General features: G+C 41.8%; 2 protein-coding genes across 7 annotated transcripts in view; one reads left to right on the top strand and one right to left on the bottom strand.

Moving 5' to 3' along the window:
• UBE3D (ubiquitin protein ligase E3D) overlaps positions 1–17,004 on the bottom strand; it is an 82,625-nt gene extending 65,621 nt beyond the window's left edge. The window contains exons 1-5 of one of the 6 annotated variants that reach the window (XM_064412534.1): positions 12,009–12,151; positions 11,480–11,682; positions 9,372–9,462; positions 4,949–5,180; positions 435–504 (exon numbers count right to left, since the gene is read on the bottom strand). In XM_064412534.1, coding sequence (XP_064268604.1) covers positions 435–504; positions 4,949–5,180; positions 9,372–9,462; positions 11,480–11,682; positions 12,009–12,070 — 658 coding nt within the window. In that variant the 5' untranslated portion in view covers positions 12,071–12,151. Of the gene's footprint in view, positions 1–434; positions 505–4,948; positions 5,181–6,170; positions 6,269–9,371; positions 9,463–11,479; positions 11,683–12,008; positions 12,192–16,827 lie in introns of those variants that run through there. The other 5 variants (XM_064412532.1, XM_064412536.1, XM_064412535.1 and 2 more) reach the window with 5 other exon arrangements.
• Positions 17,005–17,065: 61 nt separating this feature from the next.
• Positions 17,066–21,247, top strand: part of DOP1A (DOP1 leucine zipper like protein A) — a 61,896-nt gene continuing 57,714 nt past the window's right edge. The window contains exon 1 of the mRNA XM_064412552.1: positions 17,066–17,153. The gene's annotated coding sequence lies outside the window, so the exon portion shown is untranslated. The remainder of the gene's footprint in view (positions 17,154–21,247) is intronic.

Raw genomic sequence — 21,247 nt, forward strand, 5'->3', positions numbered from 1 at the left:
TCTTTGAATAGGCTTCCTCCCCACAAAACCAGGCTGACTGTTAGCAATCTTCAGCTTCTAGTTATACTGATTAAGTTCTGAATTTACTGTTCACTTATTCTGTAGAACTGACAGGAAAACAAGCAACCTGTAATCTCTCAAATCTCCACTTCTACTGGGATTCCTAGTAAACTGGAATAATGCACTGAGTCTTCCAAACGTTTGGAATTAGCCAAATATGCCACAGAAACAAGGATAATCAAAATGCCTGCTGAAAGTAAATTTCAAGGTCTAACACTGGAAGCAACAACCTCATCTATTCCAGAAGGGAATGAGACAAACACAAAGGAATTAACACTGCACCCTATTGATAAACTATTTTCCATCAGTGTTTTTAACCTCCAGTGTTCAATGGCTGATGCAGTCAAGTCTAGCTTTGTTTGGACACCTCATACCTGATGAAACTGTTTCTCCCAGCATTGTCTTGCAGCGCTTACAAATTACTCTGGTATTTTCTTTTGACTTCTGTAGGACAAAAAAAAAAAAACAATAATTGAAATATCACTCAGATATTCTGAAAAAGGAATGCATATCTGTAACAATTTACAGAGCAGACAGGAAACTTTTTACCTGTTTCTGTCCTCTTTATGTTTAGATGCACACATATTTGCCCTCACTACTTCAGCTTTCTACACTTGGACTTGCTTGCAAGTTTCATACTTTTAAAATCTGGCAATATATCCACACAGCACAATCTGTAATGGCTAACAGGAGAATCTTGTAATATTGAGTGACCAGATGATAAAATGATAAGTTAAATTTGATTGTGCTAAGGGTGAAATAATGTATCAGAAATTAAGTACTCCAAACATATACATAAAATAGTATGCTGCAATGTGACTACCATACTCAGTAACAAGTTTTAGTAACAGTTCACTGTGGACAGTTTTATAGGAGCAGAATACCAGTACAATATTCAGCAGAGAGCAGAAAATGTCTGCAGATTATTTCGAGTTACTAGGAAACAGCTGAAGGAAACAGCTGAAATACACAACACAGCATGATATTCCAGAAAGGTGCAGTGGATTCTGTTCTTGAACAACCCCTCTCCCTCTATTCAAATAAATACAGAAGAGGTACTGACAAACAATAACTGTCAAAAGCACAAAACAGTTTCCATATGTAGCATGAAAATACATGCAACAGGAGAACACATGGAAGACAGAAAACTGAGGGGTATCATTGAGACACCTAAAATCACAAATGTTTAGGAAAAGCTGAACAAAAAAAAAAAACCAAACCAAAACAAACATATGCCATCATAGCTCATGCTATGAAATTCCAACATTCCAATCCAGTTTGTATCAAAAAAACAGGAAGCCACTTGTCACACAATGCATAATATAGGTTGGTACTCACTATAGGAAAGCATCTTTCATATTAAAAGTATAAACAAGTTCAAAAAGTCTCTATAAATTCAGAGGAAGCAATGTCATCAAGGGTCTATTAAAAACAAAAAATGTGGATAACAATATCTAGTTCAAGGTGTCTCTACACTCTCCTGAACATCACTGAATATTTGCCTTAGCTTTATGCATCTGTTACTGCCCTTTGAAAAAGATCTCACTTCTAGATGAAATTTCCCTCTTAGACTCCTACTAATTACAGTGTTAATATTTAAATTCAATGCATCAAAAAAGCAAGGACAATTTTCACTTTAATCCAAAGTCTAAACTTCAGAACTTGTTCTGTGTGGGCTTATTAACCTGGGTGTAGCAACTAGAGCTCTGATCTGAAAGCAGTGCATATATATATATATATATAACCTTAATGAGGGTCAAAAACAGAGAGTCAAACTAACAGCCTGAGAGCTGACTATGCTGGAAGTACAGCACCCTTGTTATGGAGATCAGGAAAATAATTTGATTCATATAAATGCAGTTATCCCCTTTCCCAATTCCTACCTTGCTACTCCTCTCAAACATATGCAGTGAAATTACTTGCTAGTGTGAATAGCAAGGATAAACAGACAAGGTTTTGTGTAAGCCAGTGTTTCAGACTGGTACAAATACCACACGGTACAAGTACACAATACACACTACTTCCTTGAAAGCTACAACTTGAGAATTTTTTTTTCAGACTATAGTTATAGGTGCTGACTGAGAACTGTGCCTAAAAAACATCACTAACTCGTTGTATCATGCTTCAATGGAAAAAGGGATAGTTTTAGCTCAACTAATTAAAACAATTTATCTGTTTGACAACTTGCAGCTGCTGGCAATCTGCAGATGCAGGTGGATCACAAGCCTAATAGTTTCTGCTCCTATTCCTAAGGATCCCCGATATGGTGTCAGGAAAAATATTTTCCCCAAGAGATACTATTAAGATGCTGCAACACCATGTGACATTTAAGAACTATGTTACACTGGAAGACTAATAGATGTGAAAAATACGTTTGCAATGGACGGATGCTGTCTTGGTCCCACTGGAGTCTGGAAAAGATTGTTTAAGCATCTCTGGTACATTCCTGCTACTATTTTGGTCATAGGCAAACACTTTCCGAAGAACTGCAATGCAATTAAAAAGGAACTTTCATACTGGGGCAGACTGCAACAATATTCTCTAAAATGAGAACATTTATGCCAATAGCAATCTGTCTTGGCTGTACCTTTCTATTACTCATATTATGGAAGAATTTTCTGCTTCAGTATGAGGGGTTTTTTTCCTTATTAGTCTAGCTTCTGCTGGATCTAACAGTTGTGCTCATTTGCTTGGCAACTGAGCGATGCTGGAAATAAGCAAACACAGAAATGAGAATTCATTGTAAGTGTGAAAGATGGAGAAAAAGGGATAGGACAAAAGGAACAAATTCTCAACTTCATTGCAAGTATAAGGAAGCAAACATGAAAACTCATCACACTAAACTACTATTGTATGCCTCTGACATAAAACAGCCTCCTCCCTCATTCAAAAGTTCTGCTGTTATCCTGGTTCAACCCACATCTCCATAAAATCTTTGTTCCACATCCTTTTATTATGTTTTTGCCTCCAAATCAATCCTTTACTCAAGAACATTCTCTTTGATCAACAAGTGTGCAATATGAACTCCATGAACCCTGCCTTTCCCCATATCTAAGACCTCTTTTAAGACTACTGAAATGTGAAAATTCATTTTGGCAACCTCTGGCAGAGAGCATTGTCCTCCTGGAAATTTGGTATCATCTACTCCACCTCCTTCTTAAGGAAACTTAGAAGAAATAACTGCATTGTCACAGAGTTAAGACAAATTCATCTGCTTCTGCCATGCTGATACCCTTACAGCATATCAGTCCTTATTTTCTTCTCTGCATAACCTGTTTTTCAAAGAACGATGGAACAAGAAACCAAGGAACCAAGCTGCAAGCCTTGCAGACAGGGACAACAGGACAGAACTGCTCCCCATACAGAGGGGTTGCTTGGAGCACAGCACCAGCGGCCACTAAACTGTGAGAATCCTGGTGACTCTTCCTGGGGATAATACATATCACTACAAGCAGCAGGTAGAAATCAGGGAGTCTGGCTCTCAAGAGATTAAGCAGTTAATGCTGGAAATCTCTTCAGAATAAGCCATCAATTTTTACAGACACAAATCACCAAGGCAGCAATGTAGACTGTTACCATCACATTACAAAAGTTCCATATTGTTGTCTTCTTATTCACAAAAGTTTCATACCTTCTTGGTGTCTTCTCGTGGGCAGCTCCTCAGAGCACTGACTCTCCCTTCCTCACCAAGAAACCACCTGACTCCAATTCCCTCCTCAACCAGCCAATCCTCTCTTTTATAGCACTCTTCTGATTGGTCTCAGCTGTGGCTTGTTAAAGCCAGGCCTGTTCCTAATCTTTGGTAATTGGCCCAGCTGCAACTCCTTAGGGGTGAGATTACTCTCTGAACTATCTTTGCTTTCTTATATTCTAACCCCCCACAGTAGACAGTTTAATATTTAGTACTGGGAAAATATACAGCATGTGTAGGCCCAACCTTTTTCAGCATAAATATAGACGAGCAGTAGATTAACAGACAAGGCTTTATGGAAATGTAGGTTTTGGTGAACTGAGTTCCTGGATGCTCTTCTGGCCAAAAAAAAGATCATTGCTTGAACTTTTATATGAGTGCTAGATGTCTGAAGAGAGACTGAACTGAAGACTGAACTGTCTTTCTTCATGAAACATAAGCACCAACAAATGTTGATGGACAACAACAAATTTTGATGTTTCTTAACCAAATGACAGCCTTCTTCCTATAGACTTGCTTGATGAATTTATCTTATCCTGGAACACCTCCGAAACATCAACATGAAGAGCTATAATATGGGATGGCAGGCTCCTTTCACTGGACAGAGCAGTCAAATAAACTCAATTTCCTTACTATGCTTTAAGATCTTAAGTCAGCCACATCTAAACGCAAAGCACACATTCTGATATTTCCAAGTTTTTCTAAAACTTAAAAAAAAAGTGAAAAAAAATCACACTCCTCTTCAATCATAGTCATGATTATGCCTCAAGTCACAGTGCAAGAAAAAAACAATTGTTACTTCAATTTCCACCTCATTCTTTGCTCCACTACCCTTTAATAAACACCTAACCCATCACAGTTATTATCTTACTGAATTCTAATGTCCTTCATTCATGATAATTTTGGGTGAAAATATCTGGGTTTAGAACTACATAATTAAGTAGCTTCTGTTTCTAGTATGAAGTTCTACTTGTATACTGAGGTCAGTATCAAGACTGTGGTGTGAGCTTTAGAAAATGTAAAATATAGCCTGGAATATTTTCTGGCTTCTGTACAGCTGAATGTCAAGAACTCCCTGTGACCTTCAAAACAGTTCTGTAATACATACAAAACAAATAAACTAGTTTAAAAAAAGTACTTTACAATGAAAAAGTCCAAATAACTTCACCTAAGAACTATTTGAAGAAAATACTTTACCAAGTTGGATCCACTCTGCAAAACATGGTGTCCAGCCTCTGAGGAGCACACAGGAGATTCGTGCACATGTGATTCATTTCTTGAATTCAACAGAAAAAAAGTGTCTCCAACAAAACAGTCACCATGCTGAGGGTGCAAAGTGCTTCTGGCAAAGGGGTCGGGGTGACAACACCACTCTTCAACTAAATCACTCCAGTTTTCACTTGGTAGAGGAAGAACTCTGAGAAATTTCCTTAGAGGGAAGAAAAGACAAATATTTCAGTTTTGTTATAATTCATTTCTAAGACACTTAAAGATAGTTTAGGCTTCCTACAAATATTGGGGGTATTATGGCATTTTCTCAAAAGGAAGTGCTTGACACTTTTTCCAGCCGAAGGCACGCTCTTTGGGTGAATTCTGAGAAAGCAGTGGCTGAGTTTCCTGCCAAGTCTGTGATGAAGCATTTCCCAAGGGTGAATCTCCAATGATTGTAAGGCAGAATTTGACACAGTCCTCTCTTGAAATTAATTACGTGGCAAAAATAAAACAGTTCCACCAAGGCATGAAAAATAACAATGAGCATTTGCAATTACATTTATTATTACTTCTTCTACTTCTTCCCTTGCATCAAATGTTGATATAAAACCAATAAAAACAGACTCATGCCACAGCAAGATTCAGCATGCTGCCTCAGACACCAGGCTTGAAAAAGCTAAAACCTGAAAAAAATACCACAGTACATCTTCATTTTAAAAACCCAAACAAACAAAACAACAAAGGATAATTTAATCTTAATTTTGATTCAAATGCTCAGATCCAACTTTCAGAAGTCATATAAAAAAGGCAAATCCCTTTCTCCGGGGTAGCTGTATGGACCAAGGATACTGCTTCTGGCAAAACTACTTTGTTTTCATTATCAGTTGTTTTGGGTTTGCACTTTCTGCTCTCTGCCTAGTTTCCTTCAATGGTTACCCTATTTCTTGACCTGTCACCTGAAATCTTCACCAGAGTTTCTTGATTCTACTTCTGATTTAAAATTTGCAAATACAACTTTGCTTATGGTGCTACTTTGCAAATAAAAACACAGCTGCTAAGCCAACAGTTAGGCCTTCTCCCTTTCCTGCAGTTCCCAGACCAACATTTTCTGAATATGTCATTTCTTCCCACAGTAGCTTCTTGGTCCTTTTAAATTGTTTGGTGGGTGAAAGAAAAATGTTTTATATTAAAAAAAAATCCTTTTTACCTAGATAGACAATACATTTTAAACTCTGCTTGCTCCACCTGCAGATGAAAGTTGGAATAACTGATCCTCTGATGCAGCTTTACCAAAACTAAGATCACCTCTCAGCACTACCCATGTCTGTCTTCTGTGGTCTTATATATTGTTTGAGATACTACTCAATTCTGCTAAAGTGACAGTTTAGCTCTGATGTTGGTCTAATAACTGATTCTTCATCAGCCTTTAAAATTAGTTCCAGTGCCTGGACTCACATTGGAAAAAAAGGTTATTTCTGTTTTGCTTTTTACACAAAAGTAACAAAAAGCTCAGCAATGTTCTTACAAGGGAAAAAAAAGACAGACATTACCTTAAGCTGCAGACTCATACTGTCCTGTTTCATTAAATCAACCCTTCTTTACTCTCACAGTCTACAGCATAAAGATTTTCACTTCTTTTCCAACAAAAGCAGTTTTTCCAACCAGTAGGAATTTCCTAAACAAACTCCTCCTAACTCTGAGCTATGCAGAAAATATACCATTTCCACTGTATTTTAGGCTTTTGCACTCATGGGTGGGAAGCCATATCCTGGGTCACCAGAACTGGAAAAATGTAACACTAATAAAAATGGAGCCTTCCTAGAAAAACAAACAAAACCAACTTGAGGCTACTAAATAACATGATAAAACCTAGAAAACAGGGTAATTTATCTCTCTGAACTTGCTCCTAATAACTGAGTTTGTACTTGCAAATAGCCACCTAGGCTGCCTTCAGTCAGAGAGCAATAAACAATTCTTAGATTGGTACCTTTAGGAGTAGCTTTCTCCTGAAAGTGTCTAACCTAGCCAGGCTGAATCTCCTGCTGTAGACAGTTCCCAGATTCCAACCTGAGAAAAGTAGGTAATTAACTTATTTTTTAAAAGTTTGAAGTTTAGCACTAGTCTATAAGAGCCCTGCCATAAGGATATAACTCTTAAATTATCTTCCATGCTAAGGTAAGTATTTGACCATAGAGACCCCTGTAAAATTGGATTAAGAAAAGTAATCCCAAATGTCATTATTAACTAATACCCAGTAATACCTTGTCTACTGAAAGTACTGAAAACTGGAAGTAAAATGCACTTTAGATTTTTAAACATATAATAACTATTCAATTCTATCAGAGAAAAACAACTGCATTTCTTTAACTGCAGCTTCCCTTATTTACCTATTAAAAAAATCTTGGGACAGCCCAGCTTGTCAGGCTTAACACTACTTTTGTAGGGAAAGTGCAATTAGATTTCCCCTGCCATGAGTTTTTCCATGGAATGTTTGTGCAGTACCAATTATTACTTGTTACATTTAGTCTCTCCTGTCCAGCTGATGAAGGGAGTGATAGAGCAGCCTTTAAGAACTTCTTCATGACAGAAATAAAGTCTTAGAGACTTATTTTATATTTGAGGTTCACTTAGCCAAACTGGAAGGAGAGAAAGAAAAAAGAAAGTATACATAATTTTTTGCAGCTCTTCCATGATGAAAGAAAAAAAAAAAAGTAACAATTTTCTCTCATATGTGTAATGTGAAGGCAATGGAAAAGAATGAAAGACCCTACCCCTAACCTCTGAAGAGCTATCAGATTTATGGAAGGAAACAGACTGAGGCAGAGGATTTCAGAAAATGTAAATTTTCGTTAAACTTACATTTAACCATTCCTAGCACATTTCTTAATTTAACTTTTAAAAGGAAGACTTCCTATGCAGTCTCTAACAGCAAAAAATAAGCTTTAGAATAGGTTTGGGGTGGTTTGTTGGTTTGTTTTTTTCCTTTCATTTTAACCTAGATTTCTCTTGCTTTGACTGAAGATTACTGCCACTTTCTTTGCAGCAACTTCCTAGATATTGGAAGAATCTTATGTCTTCTCCACAACCTTATCTATACTAAACCCCATTTACTTCAATTTCTTCTTAAAAGTATGATTTTCTAGATCTCAGGTGTTTCTTATTACAGACCCTTGCCTAGTAATTCAGACTTTAATATGCTCTCTTTCACACAGTTCTGCAATTTCCCTTCAACCCTTCCACCTCTGCTGTCACTGTCATACTTAATTCTTCCTGGAGAGAGGAACACATGAATTCTGTAGCTAGAAGTTCTGACTATGCTACTCTGTCTTCCTCTTGGAAATGCTGGAACAGAATGTGTTGGATACACTGGCAGCTCCACTTTTCTACTCGTGTCTTAGGTTTTTTTAGTGGTAACATTCAAGGGGCTCAGAGGCTTTCTGCAAGGAGAAATGCCAAGTGAAAAGGCATGGACATGCATTCTTTTTCCTTTCTCGAAAATTCTGCTTGTGTCACATTACAGGATGCAGAACCAAAAGATTTAAACTACATGCATATGGATTGATGTGCTGAAATTCAGGAAAATTCCCACTCAGAGATGTAAATATAAACGTGCAACATGTTTTGAAAGCAAATGTTACTGACTAGAAATTAGAAGTTCCACTACTTTACAAATGTATCAAAATAAGAGTTATTACTAGACTTTCTGATGAGACATTTCAGAAGAGAAAGTTAAGAAATCCTCAGTTACATTCAGCTAGCCATAAATCTATACCTATGACAAAAAAGTAACAGAAATTTAGAGAATGAGACATATTTGTATTACTGTTTTGTATATTATGAGCCACACAGATCATAAAAGTCTGTAAGTGCACCTCTAACAATTCTTATATATTCAGCTGAAGCTGTCAAAATTGTTCATCAGAAGAGCTAGACAATGCAGCACCTTTTTATTAAAATTCTCATTCACTCTGCAGACTTTTTAAGGAACAGAGATAAGGACGAGTCACTCAGCTAAGACATAATTCCTGTTTCCCAAATTTAGCATCCCTGAACTATGTGGAAGCAGGCTTTGCTTAAAAGATAAAAGGAAACTGTGGTCAATATCCCCATTCTGAGCAGCCACTTTATAATTACAGCATGATGACTGAAATAAATTTATAAGAGACTGAAAAGAACTGAAAAGGATACCTGAAATACAGAGAAAGAAAGAAATCAAGGAGCAAATGAAAAAACAGCTAAAAACTGCTTCAGGTAATTTTGCTTTTTGGCATCTGCAGTGCTTCAAATGTGTTCTTGTCTATCAATTTCAAAATAAATACCTTTTAGCTGTCTCAAAGTACACAAAATAACATGAATACCAATCACTATGGCATTTATTGCTATAAATACAAGACACTGCAGTACTCACCGGTCGTTCACTACGATGTCACCACAGGACTGACAGTAAAAGATGTAGTTATTGTTGGGTTTCAGGCTTTCCCTCAAAGCAAAAACCACATCTGTAGATGGAAGGAAATATATTAATCTTCAAAATAGTGTAAAATTTTCGGTCACTTGTACAAAAAAATCTTGCCAAATACCTCAAACCAAAAAGGATAAATCTAACAGACAAAGAAGAAGGCTGACATTTTAAACACAACCTTAATTTTTTTAAAAGCAAGTATTTAGATTTAAGAAAAGTTTGTCATCTCCACCTCACATCCCATATTACTAAGTAGGAACTAGATATATGAATATTTATTTTCAAGGTGCAAATCCTCTTCAGAAGGGGAGCTGATGTATTAATATAATTGCAGAGATTATAGAAATCAAAATTCAATGCCACTCTTTTGTAATGATATTTCTGATAATCAGTGTATCTGCAATATGAGGGGACACACCAATATGTAACACAAATAGTCAGGATGGGGAGCAGGGTCAGACACTAGTTTTACATTTTCAGGCAGGTAAGAAACCAACCACTGTGGAACCACTCCAGGAAAAGATAGTGAGCAACGGCCTCTGCAGGCCAGAAAAGCAAAAATGGTCTCACAAAAGGCGGTTCAAACAACTTCTCCAGAGTAAAAAAAAAAAAAAAAAAAAATTATAAAAGTCTCCCCAAATTATCTGACAACATTAAGTGGAAGAAAAGCAAAACTGTAAGCCTAGCTCTACGTATGAATATGCTTTGCATCAGCCACTTTCTCATACATAAGAATCAAACTTTACTCTCAGCACTGACATTCAATATTTGAAATTTAGGATTCAACCACAAGAGAAAAGTACTTTTAAATGTTCCAGAATTTCAACTATCTTGCATAATAATATAAAATATCAAAGGGTAACTAAGACTATCCAATATACATGTTGATTACCACCTGGTTCATATACTTATTTTTCACTAGCATGACTTTCCAAGGCTGATTTTTAAAAGTTCATCACTGGTCTTTTGAAACATGTCTCTTTAATAGGACACATTAAATAATTTCAGAATAACTGAGCTGTCAAAGCACATGCATAATTACAGATTAATGTACAGATGCTATCTCAGCATGCCAACAGAGTATTCCAATGTGTTTCTGGTGCTGCATTACTGTATATTACATATTTTATCATCCTTTTATGCTTTAAAAGCTCAGAATGGCAATTTTGTGTTATTTAATATGTCTTTCTGTGACACATCACATGAAATGAATCTAAACATATTGAGCTTGGATGCCAGGATGAAAGAAAGCAATAGCTGTACTACCATGCCTTCTATTTACTGCAAACACATCTTAGGCTTGAATTAGCATAATGGAAGTAAAGGAGGTAACTTTGCAGATGTTACCTGTGACATTAACCTCTGAAACCCCAGCTGTGAGAATAATGAGTCCCAACACAAACCCTTTACAGTTAAGTGGTCAGGGATGGACAAGCACAGTTGTTGCCTGGATGAATGAGGTTACTCCATTACTGATAGGATGGGGAGTAATGGGTACAAATTGAAAGGAAGGAAGTTTAGGTTAGATATTAGGAAGAAATTCTTTACAGTGAGAGTGGCGAGGCCCTGGCACAGGCTGCCCAGAGGGGCTGAGGGTGCCCCAGCCCTGGCAGCGTTCAGAGCCTGGCTGGGGAGGTCCTGGAGAAACCTGCTCTAGTGGGACACATCCCTGCCAATGGCACAGGCACTTGTGACTAGATGATCTTTGAAATTACCATTTTATGGTTCTATGATTTTCAGCAATGGCAGCAGGCACTTGTGACTAGATGATCTTTGAAATTACCATTTTATGGTTCTATGATTTTCAGCTACCAAACGGAGAATATGAGAGAAAGAAAATCACTTTGAAGTACTATGGGGAAGCAGGGGTGGGGGGGAACTGTGAGCAGATCAAACACGTTTCCCTTTCATTACGTCATTTTTGCACTTTGCATTTCTAAAACTGACATCCCAGAGGGCGTTTGCTCTACAGAACCCACACCCCACACGCTCTCTCAGTTAAATCTGCCAGGTGCCGGGCCACCCTTTCCTGCCCTGCCCCGCCCTGCCCTCACCGGCGGCGGCCGGCGGGCGGCGCAGGCGCACGCGCAGGTGCAGCCCGTCCCCGCGCAGGCGCCGGAGCCCGCGGCACGAGGACGGCGCCAGGCTGACCCCTGCCGGCAGCGCCGCCGCATCGCAGCTCCCGCCGCTCCTCACTTCCAGGGAATCCGCGCACACCGACACCTCCACCGGCGCGCTGGGGAGATCCGCCGCCGCGCTGCGGAGGAAAAGCAACGGGTATGCCTCGGGAAGGAGCTGTCGGGGTGCGCTGCTGATTTACACAGGCCGGCCCGCAGCTCCCCCGCAGCCCCAGTCGCGCCGCGAGATCCACGCGGTGAACGAGGAGCAGCCGAGAGAAACAATCCACCGTTCTCAGGAAAAATTTATTTGCACAGTAGTGCCGAGCCGAACAAGCAGGGAGAGGCGCCCGCACACAACCCGCTCCCCGCGCTGAAGGCTAAGGACGCCGAAAGGCAGACCCGCCGCGCCCCCGGCTGCCCCGCACGGCCCGAGCGGCGGCGGGCGGCAGCGGCCCCGCACTACCGGATAACCAGCAGCGCGCTCTGCGTGGCCCGCCGGATCTCCATCAGGAACGCTGCCGCCATGCCGGCACCGCGCAGGAAGCGCCGCTCTCCCGCCGGCGCAGGCGCGGCGCCGCCGCCTGCCCGTCACAGCGCCGCCTGCGTGGGATCGTGGAGTGCCGCAGCCCGCGTCACCCAGCGCTGCTTTCGGGCGGCTTCAGGGATGGCCATTTCACCACCTCCCTGGCAAATCTGTTCCAGTCCTTGACCGCCCTAGCGGTGGAAAATATTTTTCTCATGTCTAATCTGAACGTCTCCTGTCTCATTTTAGGGGCGTTCCCGCTAGTCCTGTCACAGTAGGCAAGGCAGAAGAGACCGGCTCCTAAAACCTCCTTTCAGGCAGCTGTAGGGAGCAGTGAGATACCCCCGACCCTCCTGGAGACAAAACCCCAGCTCCCTCAGGCGTTCCTTGTAAGACAAATTTTCTAGAGCCTTGTTTCTCTTCTCTGGACGCGCTCCAGCATATCAATATTCTTTTCAAACTGAGGGGCCCAGAAACTGATCACAGCACTGGAGTGCGGCCTCACCACTGCAGTGCACAGGGGGACAATCACTGCTCTGGTCCTGCTGGCCACACTATTGCTGACACAGGCCAAGATGCCACTGGCGTTCTTTGCCACCTGGGCACGCCGTGTCCTGCACGGCGTTCCTGCGATCCAAGGGCAGGATCCGGCAGCTCGAAGGTGCCCTGGGAGGCAGTGGCGGGAGGGTGTCCCGGGGTCCGCTGCGCCCCCGCCTTGGCCGCTCTGGCCGTAGGGTCAGGCCCGGAACACAGGGAGCAGTCCCGAGCCCCAAGGTCCAGGTCTGCCCAGCCGGCTGGTCTCACGGGGCTTTCTTATGCCCAGTCTCTTTGTGTCAACATTGGGCTGTCATCTCCTGCTTTCCTGCCTCACCACCGCCGTGAGGAGCCTGGGTCTGTTCTCTCGGGCACCGCCCCACAGGAGCTGTGGGTTCTGGGGGTGTGTGCTCCGGATTCGTGGCCAAACAGGGCTGATAATAAACTGCTGGTTTAGCTGCTGCTGAACGGTGTTTGCACACTGTTAAGGCCTCCTCAGTGCCTCACTCCACACCACCCAGCAAGTAGGCTGGAGGTAGGGAAAAGTCTAGGGCAGGGGGAGAAATCATACAGCTGACTTTAATCGACCACAGTGATGTTCCATGGCATATAACATCACTCGTGGCAGTAAAAACTCAAGGCATAGTCTTTCCAAAGTGGCCATTGCTCAGATACTGACTGAACATCAGCAGTCTTGTTGTGGGAGGTGGTGAGTGATTGTATGTTTGGGGGGATTTTTTGTTCCTCTTTCCCTCATCCACTAAAACATCATTGTCTTAACCCACAGTTTTCATGCTTTTGCTCTTCTGGTTCTTCCCCTGAGCTAGCAGCTGGCTGGGGTCACCCCATCATGACCGAAAAGTTCAGTCTGCACAGAAGCCTCTGCTGAGACAGGGCAGGACCCCCAGCACTGGGGACTGTGTCCCGAAGCACCACTACTCACCCCCTGCCTTGTGAAAAAAACCCTTTCCACCCTTTCTTGCAGCTTTACAAGTCTTTCTGAATCCCTCCTGATCTGTGGGCACCCAGCTCTTGAATGCTGTCACACTGTACTCATAGCAAACAGGCTCTCGGCACAGGCAGGTGCTACTCAAGGGTGAGGTTTTCTACTGCCTCTCGTGAGATCTTTTATCAAGAGACTGCAAGTCCACCCTGACATGCCTGTGTGGCTTTCCCTCACCTTATGAACACTGTCACCACTGCACACTTTGTCCAGGATGCTGCGTAAGAAGTTGATGTTCAGTATTCAAGGACACCAAGGAAAGAAACTTTCACTTTGAAAAAAAAGTCTTTCTACAATGTTAGAAGTGTTTACTTTTTAAGAAGTCACAAGACCCTCTGTGGCTGCAGAGAGTTATTTGAAAACATGATCTGCAAAGCTTCAAAAAACCAGGCAAATTTGCACAGGTTACTTTTATAGCAATATATTATCAAAGACAGGATTATAGTGAAGTAATCTTAGTCCTTGGAGTTATCAAAACCAAGTAGGAGAATCCCAAAGAAGAAAATGGAGTAAGGTTTGATTTCGTGGGAAGAAAATACAGTAGGCAACTCAGTTTCAACTGAGTTATTTTGTTGTTTTTTACAAAGCATGAATTTATTGAAGTATTCTAAGATAGGACTGTACAGTCTACATGCTGTTCTGAGTGTGGTGCTGTGGGATTTTGTTGTTGTTGTTTGTTTCCTTTTTTTTTAAGGAAGAAAAATAATTAGTCCACATGGTGGGTTTCATTTCCAATTACTTCACAAACAAATTTATATTGTGAATTAAGTTGTTGTGGACAAGCAGGTCATACGTCAAACATAAACCCCATGTAATTATAGGAGAATTGACTCCTAGTAGTAGGGCCTTTGATGTTACAAAGGCTTACCCAAAGCTACAAAGTTATGAATAATCTTAAGTGTTCACAGGGTGTGAGCCTCACTTATTCAAAATTGTCTATTATAGGTTTCTCACCATTTCTGCTGTGAAATAATTACAGAGAGGAAGGTAAATTTCCTACAGAGCAAGTGCACCTAACATCAGTGCTGCACCCAGCCCAGTACTTTGACTCCAACATCAGTAAAACAAAGTACTAATAAGGAAGAGCTCCATAGCATGGTTGTTTCCAGGTACTTCCCCTGTGGGTAGATCCCTACCCAATTCCTTCAGTGTCCACTTATGGATGTGTTTGTCATCAATATGAATAATGTATCCTTCAATCTAGAGCTTGTGTCCAAGTCCCCAGCCCCTGGTGCCAATATGTTGTAGAAGTTTTCTGCTTTGAAGAAAAGAATTTCTGTGCCTCCTCATTCTCATACTGTGGGGTTTGGTTAACAACAACTTTGTTGCCTTTCATAATTTTGTAGAATTTGATCAATCCTCTCCCCTGCCTCCTCTCTCTGCATTGAACAGTCACAGTCATTATTGCTCTTGCTGTAATATAGCAGTGACATCTCTCCACGGTGCCTTTCCCAACTTCTCTACATCCCTCTTGAGCTGTGAAGACAAGAATTGATGCCGTCATCAATCTGAGGCTGCACCAGCCTTTTACACAGCAGCCAAACAACTACCTCTGTCTTGTTGTCAATATTCTTCCCAACGACACACAATGTTTTTTTGATTGCCACTGCACATAAAGTTGATGAGGCAATTTGAAAGAAGTATTTTGGAGCTCTGAGCTGTAACTGTCACTACTAAATTCAGCACAAGGGAAGCTTAGAACTCCAACTGCTCTGCAATGCAGTGGCATGTGAAAGCACATGGTCAGTTATGGACAGTCACTTCTCCTCTGTGAAGTTCACCACTCTTAAACAGCTCCAAAAGCATGACCAACCTAGTTAACAATTACTTCTCAAAGGCATTTATAAGTATCTTCAAAGAACAAAAAATAAGAGTACTATTTTAATGAAAATACATGACATGTAGAGTAATATTTGATGCTTCAGAAAACCAGTGGAAATTGTCAGCTTTCCAGAAAGTAACTATTTTTCATGTACTGATTCCTGGTATAGTTTAATGAGAAAAGCAATTGCATTTACTCTTTATTATTGTTCCAAGTCTGGAGAATAAAATTAGACTTCATTAAATATTGGCTGGCAACCTAAGTCAGTGAGTAAAAGACTTATTATGAGATTTTCCTCTGGCAATATTTTAGTAATACTTGTCCTCAGACAAAGCCTAAAATATTAATCATGTAAGCTGAACACACTTTTTTTTTTCAGTTACTCAAGTAATTTATAACCATAAGCTCTGTTTGCTATTATGAAGCTTGCTTAAATTTGAGAATTGTAATGATGACTTAAAACTAACACATTACAATCTAAAAGCTGTAGCCTTTATACTGTGGAATTGGCCAGTTGAAAAATCACTCTTGCACTGTAGTAAAAAAAAGTCCTTTGAATACTGTCCATGTGGGCACCCGTACACTTTTATGTGTAGTAAGGATCCAAGTGTACTAATCACAAGAAATTTTAGCAAATTCCCAATACAGCTGCTGCTAACATAAAGGTAATATCACATCATGGCATGACAGACCAGTTTGGGTTGGAAGGGACCAGGTGGGGTTTGGCCTCTTCTGCCAGGCAGAGACAGGACAAGAGGACATAGTCATAAGCTGTGCCAGGGGAGGTTCAGGTTGGACATTCAGAGACAATTCCTTGCAGAAAGGGTAGCTAGACATTGGAATGGGTGTCACATTCCAATGGAGTCACATCTCCTGGAGGTGTTTAAAGAGAGACTGGACATGGCACCCATTTCCATGGTGTGGTTAACATGGTAGCGTTTGATCTTAGGCTGGACTCGATGATCTCAGAGATCTTATCAACCTAATTGATTCTGTGATCTTAGAGACCCTTCCAAGCCCCGCTGCCGTGAGCAGGGACACCTTCTACTACAGCAGATTGCTCAGAGCCCCATCCAGTCTGTCCTCGAACACTTCCAGGGATGGGGCATGCACAGCTTCACTGGGCAACCTATGAACCATTTCCATTGCTACCTGCGCAGTGCTCGGTGAGCTCGGCAAACACCGGGCAGATAAACAAACCCACCTTCCATTGCTACCTGCGCAGTGCTCGGTGAGCTCGGCAAACACCGGGCAGATAAACAAACCCATTTTCCATTGCTCCCTGCGCTGTGCTCGGTGAGCTCGGCAAACACCGGGCCACACAAACAAACCCACCTTCCATTGCTACCTGCGCAGTGCTCGGTGAGCTCGGCAAACACCGGGCAGATAAACAAACCCACCTTCCATTGCTACCTGCGCTGTGCTCGGTGAGCTCGGCAAACACCGGGCAGATAAACAAACCCATTTTCCATTGCTCCCTGCGCTGTGCTCGGTGAGCTCGGCAAACACCGGGCAGATAAACAAACCCATTTTCCATTGCTCCCTGCGCTGTGCTCGGTGAGCTCGGCAAACACCGGGCCACACAAACAAACCCGCGCTCACGCGTCCCGCCAGGGGGCGCCGCGCAGAGCGGCGGGGCGGGGCGCGGCGCGGGGCACGCCGGGAGCTGTCAGGGCGGCGCGGGGGTGCCGGTGGCGGTCGGGCTCTTCCGGCTCGGGTCGCTCAGGTAACGCCGCTCCCTCCGCTCCTTCCCTGGGATCTCGGTGCGGGCACGCAGCGCGGCCCGGCGGCGGCTCCTGCTCCCCTCCCTCCACCCCCGTCGCCGCGCCGGTGTTGGGGAGGGTCCGCCCCTGGAGCCGAGACGAGCCGGCCCTCTGCTCTGCCCTCCCCTCGCCGCCGGCACCGTCGTGGCGGACGACGGCCGGGCCGTACCGGGCTGTGTGCGAGGGGCAGGTGCCGAGGAGCCCGGGGAGAGCGGTTATAGCCTGTTAATTACGCTGCATCAATTGACCTGTGGCACCTGTCCGCCGCTCCCCAGCGGGCTCTGTCCCCCCCGGTGAGTTTCGGCGTGCGGAGCCTCTCCCCGCCCGCACCGGCGGGGCCTGGCTTCGCCCTTCGTGCTGCAGCTTCCCCAGGGAGCTCTTCCCGCCTGCCTGGGCATGAGCTTGGCGTTGGGCTGCTAGGGTCGTCCTGCTTTGACCTTGAGCGTCCAGGGGGCTGTGAGCCTCTTCTAGGTGAGATTCCCGGTTGCTGAAGTTACTGCGTGTGGCATTTGGAAAGAGACATGGGACATATGGCTGCCACTGGGTTGTGTGATGCAGGGTTAAATTTCATCTGTTGATGGAGAGATGGCCTTAAATGTTGTGATGCCAGTTTGAAAAGCATAAATATATGATAGCTTCTGGTGTTAAATGTTTTTCAGAAATAAAATTTTCATATATGTGACAATAACCAGAGAACCCTAAACAATTTATCTCTTTAAGTGACCTAAAATATGTTAGATATGCGATGCAGGTTTTAAAGAGCTTGTTCTGGGTGACTCAACCGTTGTTTTTGTTGCTGATTGCAAAAACCCTTTCACTCCTGGATCTTCTTTCAGTATGCAGTAATAGTGAAAGTGTTATGGTTCTCAGGTTAACTGCAGAGTGTTACTGGTATCTGAATTCTGGCTGTAGGAGTGTGAAGAGTTGGGAAGACTGTATCTAAAGAGTAACAGGCTAGATACCTGCAGGTAATAAGGGGCCACATCATAAAGTTAAAGATCCTAGTCTTCATTTTGCTGCCAAGGCTTGGCCTGTGTTAAATGCTTAAGCAGGCCTGGCTATCAAATTTACTCTCTTTGTTTGTGGGTTTTTTTTAGGTTTGTTTTTTGTTTGGTTTGGGTTTTTTTTTCTAATGTAGGTACCTTTTCAAAAACAGGGTGGAATACAGTATACCTTTTGCTAATAGTGTGATGCCTAAATATTGTGATTATCCAAAATACACGGTAATTTTCAAAATAGCGTGTATAAGTATTATGAGAGGGGATGTGAGTTTGGAAACAGGCAGAATATTTACAGCATAATTTGTGGTTTTGTTTCCATTGAGATGAGAATTGGCACTTTTGGAAACTAAGCAACCTGTATATGATGTGGGGAGAGGCTGCATTTCTAGCTCACTGAATGTTTTGCTTTCCCAACTTGTTGGTAACACCTGTGATGGTAGATATTTAAACAGCACTTTGCAAAGAAGAGGTATCTTATATCTTCCATTACTGGAGTGGCTGTGCATTTGAGTGGATGGTTCTGTTCACAACATAGTCAGTACTTTTCCTGTGTAACATTGTCAGCATGCCATGCAGACCATTAGAAATGCTCATCGCAGGCACAGCAAGCTGTGTGGGTGAGGTGGTGCTGTGGTTCAACCCCAGCCAGCAGCCAAGCCCCATCCCCCTACCTGCACTACAAGGGAGAGAATGAAAAGGATAACAGGAAGAAAACTCATGGGTTGAGATAAGGACAGTTTAATAGGGAAACCAGCAGACACACAAAGCAAAACAAAGCAAGGACTGAATTCACCCCTTCCCATGGCAGGTGGGTGTTCAGCCATCTCCAGGAGAGCAGGGCCCCACCACACCTAGTGGTGTCTTGGAAGAAAACAAACACCATCATTACAAGTGACCCCCCCTTGCTCCTTTATTGTATGCTAAGCATGATGTCATGTTGTCTGGAATGTCCCTTTGGGCAGTTTGGGTCACCTGTCCCAGCTCTGTCTCCTCTGAACATCCCATGCACCTCCTTCTGCTCGCTGGTATGGCAGTATAAAAAGGAAAAAAATCCTTGGCTCTGTGTAACCCTGTCCAGCAATAACAAAAACATCTCTTTATTATCAACCATGTTTAGCACAAATCCAAAACAGCCCCCTGCCAGCCACTGTGAAGAAAATGAGCTGTACTCTGCTGGTGTAAGTGGGCTCAGCCTGTGATCTCCTGCCATTATTTTTTGTTTGAATACAGGGAGGACACGTCCCTGTGTTCATCATTGGTTTAGTTCTCTTGGCCACCATTCCTTCTGTCCACCTTTAGTGTCTTCTTGCTTAGCCAGGAATGACTGCTTGCTCTGGGTTGGCTGGCTGAAAATGCTTATTGATTTTCTTTTCTCTTTTTTCCTTTTCTTTTCTTATTTTTTGTTTTTGGTGGAGCTGTATTATGTTAAATCTGCAATGCGTAGAAGAGAACCAAGAAGAGATATGAAGTGTGTTGTTAAAAACCCCTGTTTTGAAAATAGTTGAATAAAGTAGGAGATAGAGGCTGCACTAAATGATACCTGCTAAAGCATGAAATAGAAAAATGGAAGTAATTTTTCTGTATGCACATAAATTGTCTTCCGGATTAATAACCATGTTGCTCTGACTTGTAGCTGAAAAGAAGCTGAATGATAAATAGGAACAGCAAGTGATATGTTTCCCTCTGAGAGGCCAGGGAGAAGAAACACTGCAGGATCAACCATTTTCTCCTAATAACTGAAACGAGAAATGAAAAGAAAACACCAAGGAGAATCAGTAAATAGTTTTACTAGTCAACACATTTCTATTTTTATCAGAAACTTGTAGTTCAGTATAAGCATTAAAAAATAATTAGAAGTCAGGGAATGGTGCCTAACTTGGTTTTTCATTTGCAAAAATTGTAACTAATTTAACCTTTCATTTATGTCTTTTCTGGCTTACTTCTGAGGATAGGGAGAGTGAATAAGTTTTCATTCAGGCCCCATTTTAGAATAGTCAGAAAAGGATTCTACTTTACAAATTACTTTGAAATTTACCTCTGGAACTGGGAAACCAGATGCATTGTAAAATATAATCACAGTCTAGATAATGCAGAGATATATGCACAACATATGACACTATTTCAGAATTAAAATCAGAATAAAATTATAGAAATCAGTTGAAATTTGAAATTAATGAATTGCTGATACCTTAGATGTCAGGGTATAATAAAAAAGGAAGATGAACAAAGTCTTGCCCAAATGCATTGTATTAGGTTATCCAGTAAGGTAAGGACAAGGATATGAGAGCTTCTGCCATGCATTTGTGAAAAGACCTATCAGGATCATTTGGAGACAGAATGTTAAACCCACCTGAAGCTACATATTAGAACAATGGGTATGGATTAATGAAAGATAATTGTCAGCAAAGAATAAATGAATAAATTACTTGGCTACCACTTTTTTGTTGTTAATTTGGTAGAGTCTGTGTTAAACTGGTATCAGAATATTTTGAGAAGTTCTCAATGTGAAGGCACAGCATTACCCTGGAAGCAAAGTTTTTCTCTCAGTACAGAGTACTGCAAGTGTGATGTAAGACAGTGAACCTCATCTAAGTCATTTTTTTGTGTACTAAGCTGAAAAGTATCCTGAAGTTGGCAAACTCTCCTTTAAAACAAAGTGCAAAAAAAAAAAAAGGATAACTGTAAATTAAGTGATTCTCATTAGAATTTATTTCATTGTTATGTTTGCTATGGCTTTTTTTTTTTGCTGTTGTTTATTTATTTTAAATGTATTGCATATTAATTTGACTTACTTATTTGACAAAAGTAAAAATATGCAAGAATGAAAAAGAATACCTCACGTCTCCTCTCAATAAATGCTTGGAAAAGAAAAGCCAGCTAGTTAAAAAGGATTCTTTTCAGAGAGGGTATAGGGGCCATTTGAAGACACGAGGCTGAAACACACAAAAGTGAAAATAAATTGCCATTTATTTGAGGAAGCCCGTCCTGTTCTGTGCTCAGGCAGCTGGAGAGAAGATAACTATTTGACGTCGTGTACTCAGCGAGCGCTACTGGGC

Source organism: Passer domesticus, chromosome 3 (genome assembly GCF_036417665.1).
Source record: "Passer domesticus isolate bPasDom1 chromosome 3, bPasDom1.hap1, whole genome shotgun sequence".
Taxonomy (NCBI): Eukaryota; Metazoa; Chordata; class Aves; order Passeriformes; family Passeridae; genus Passer; species Passer domesticus.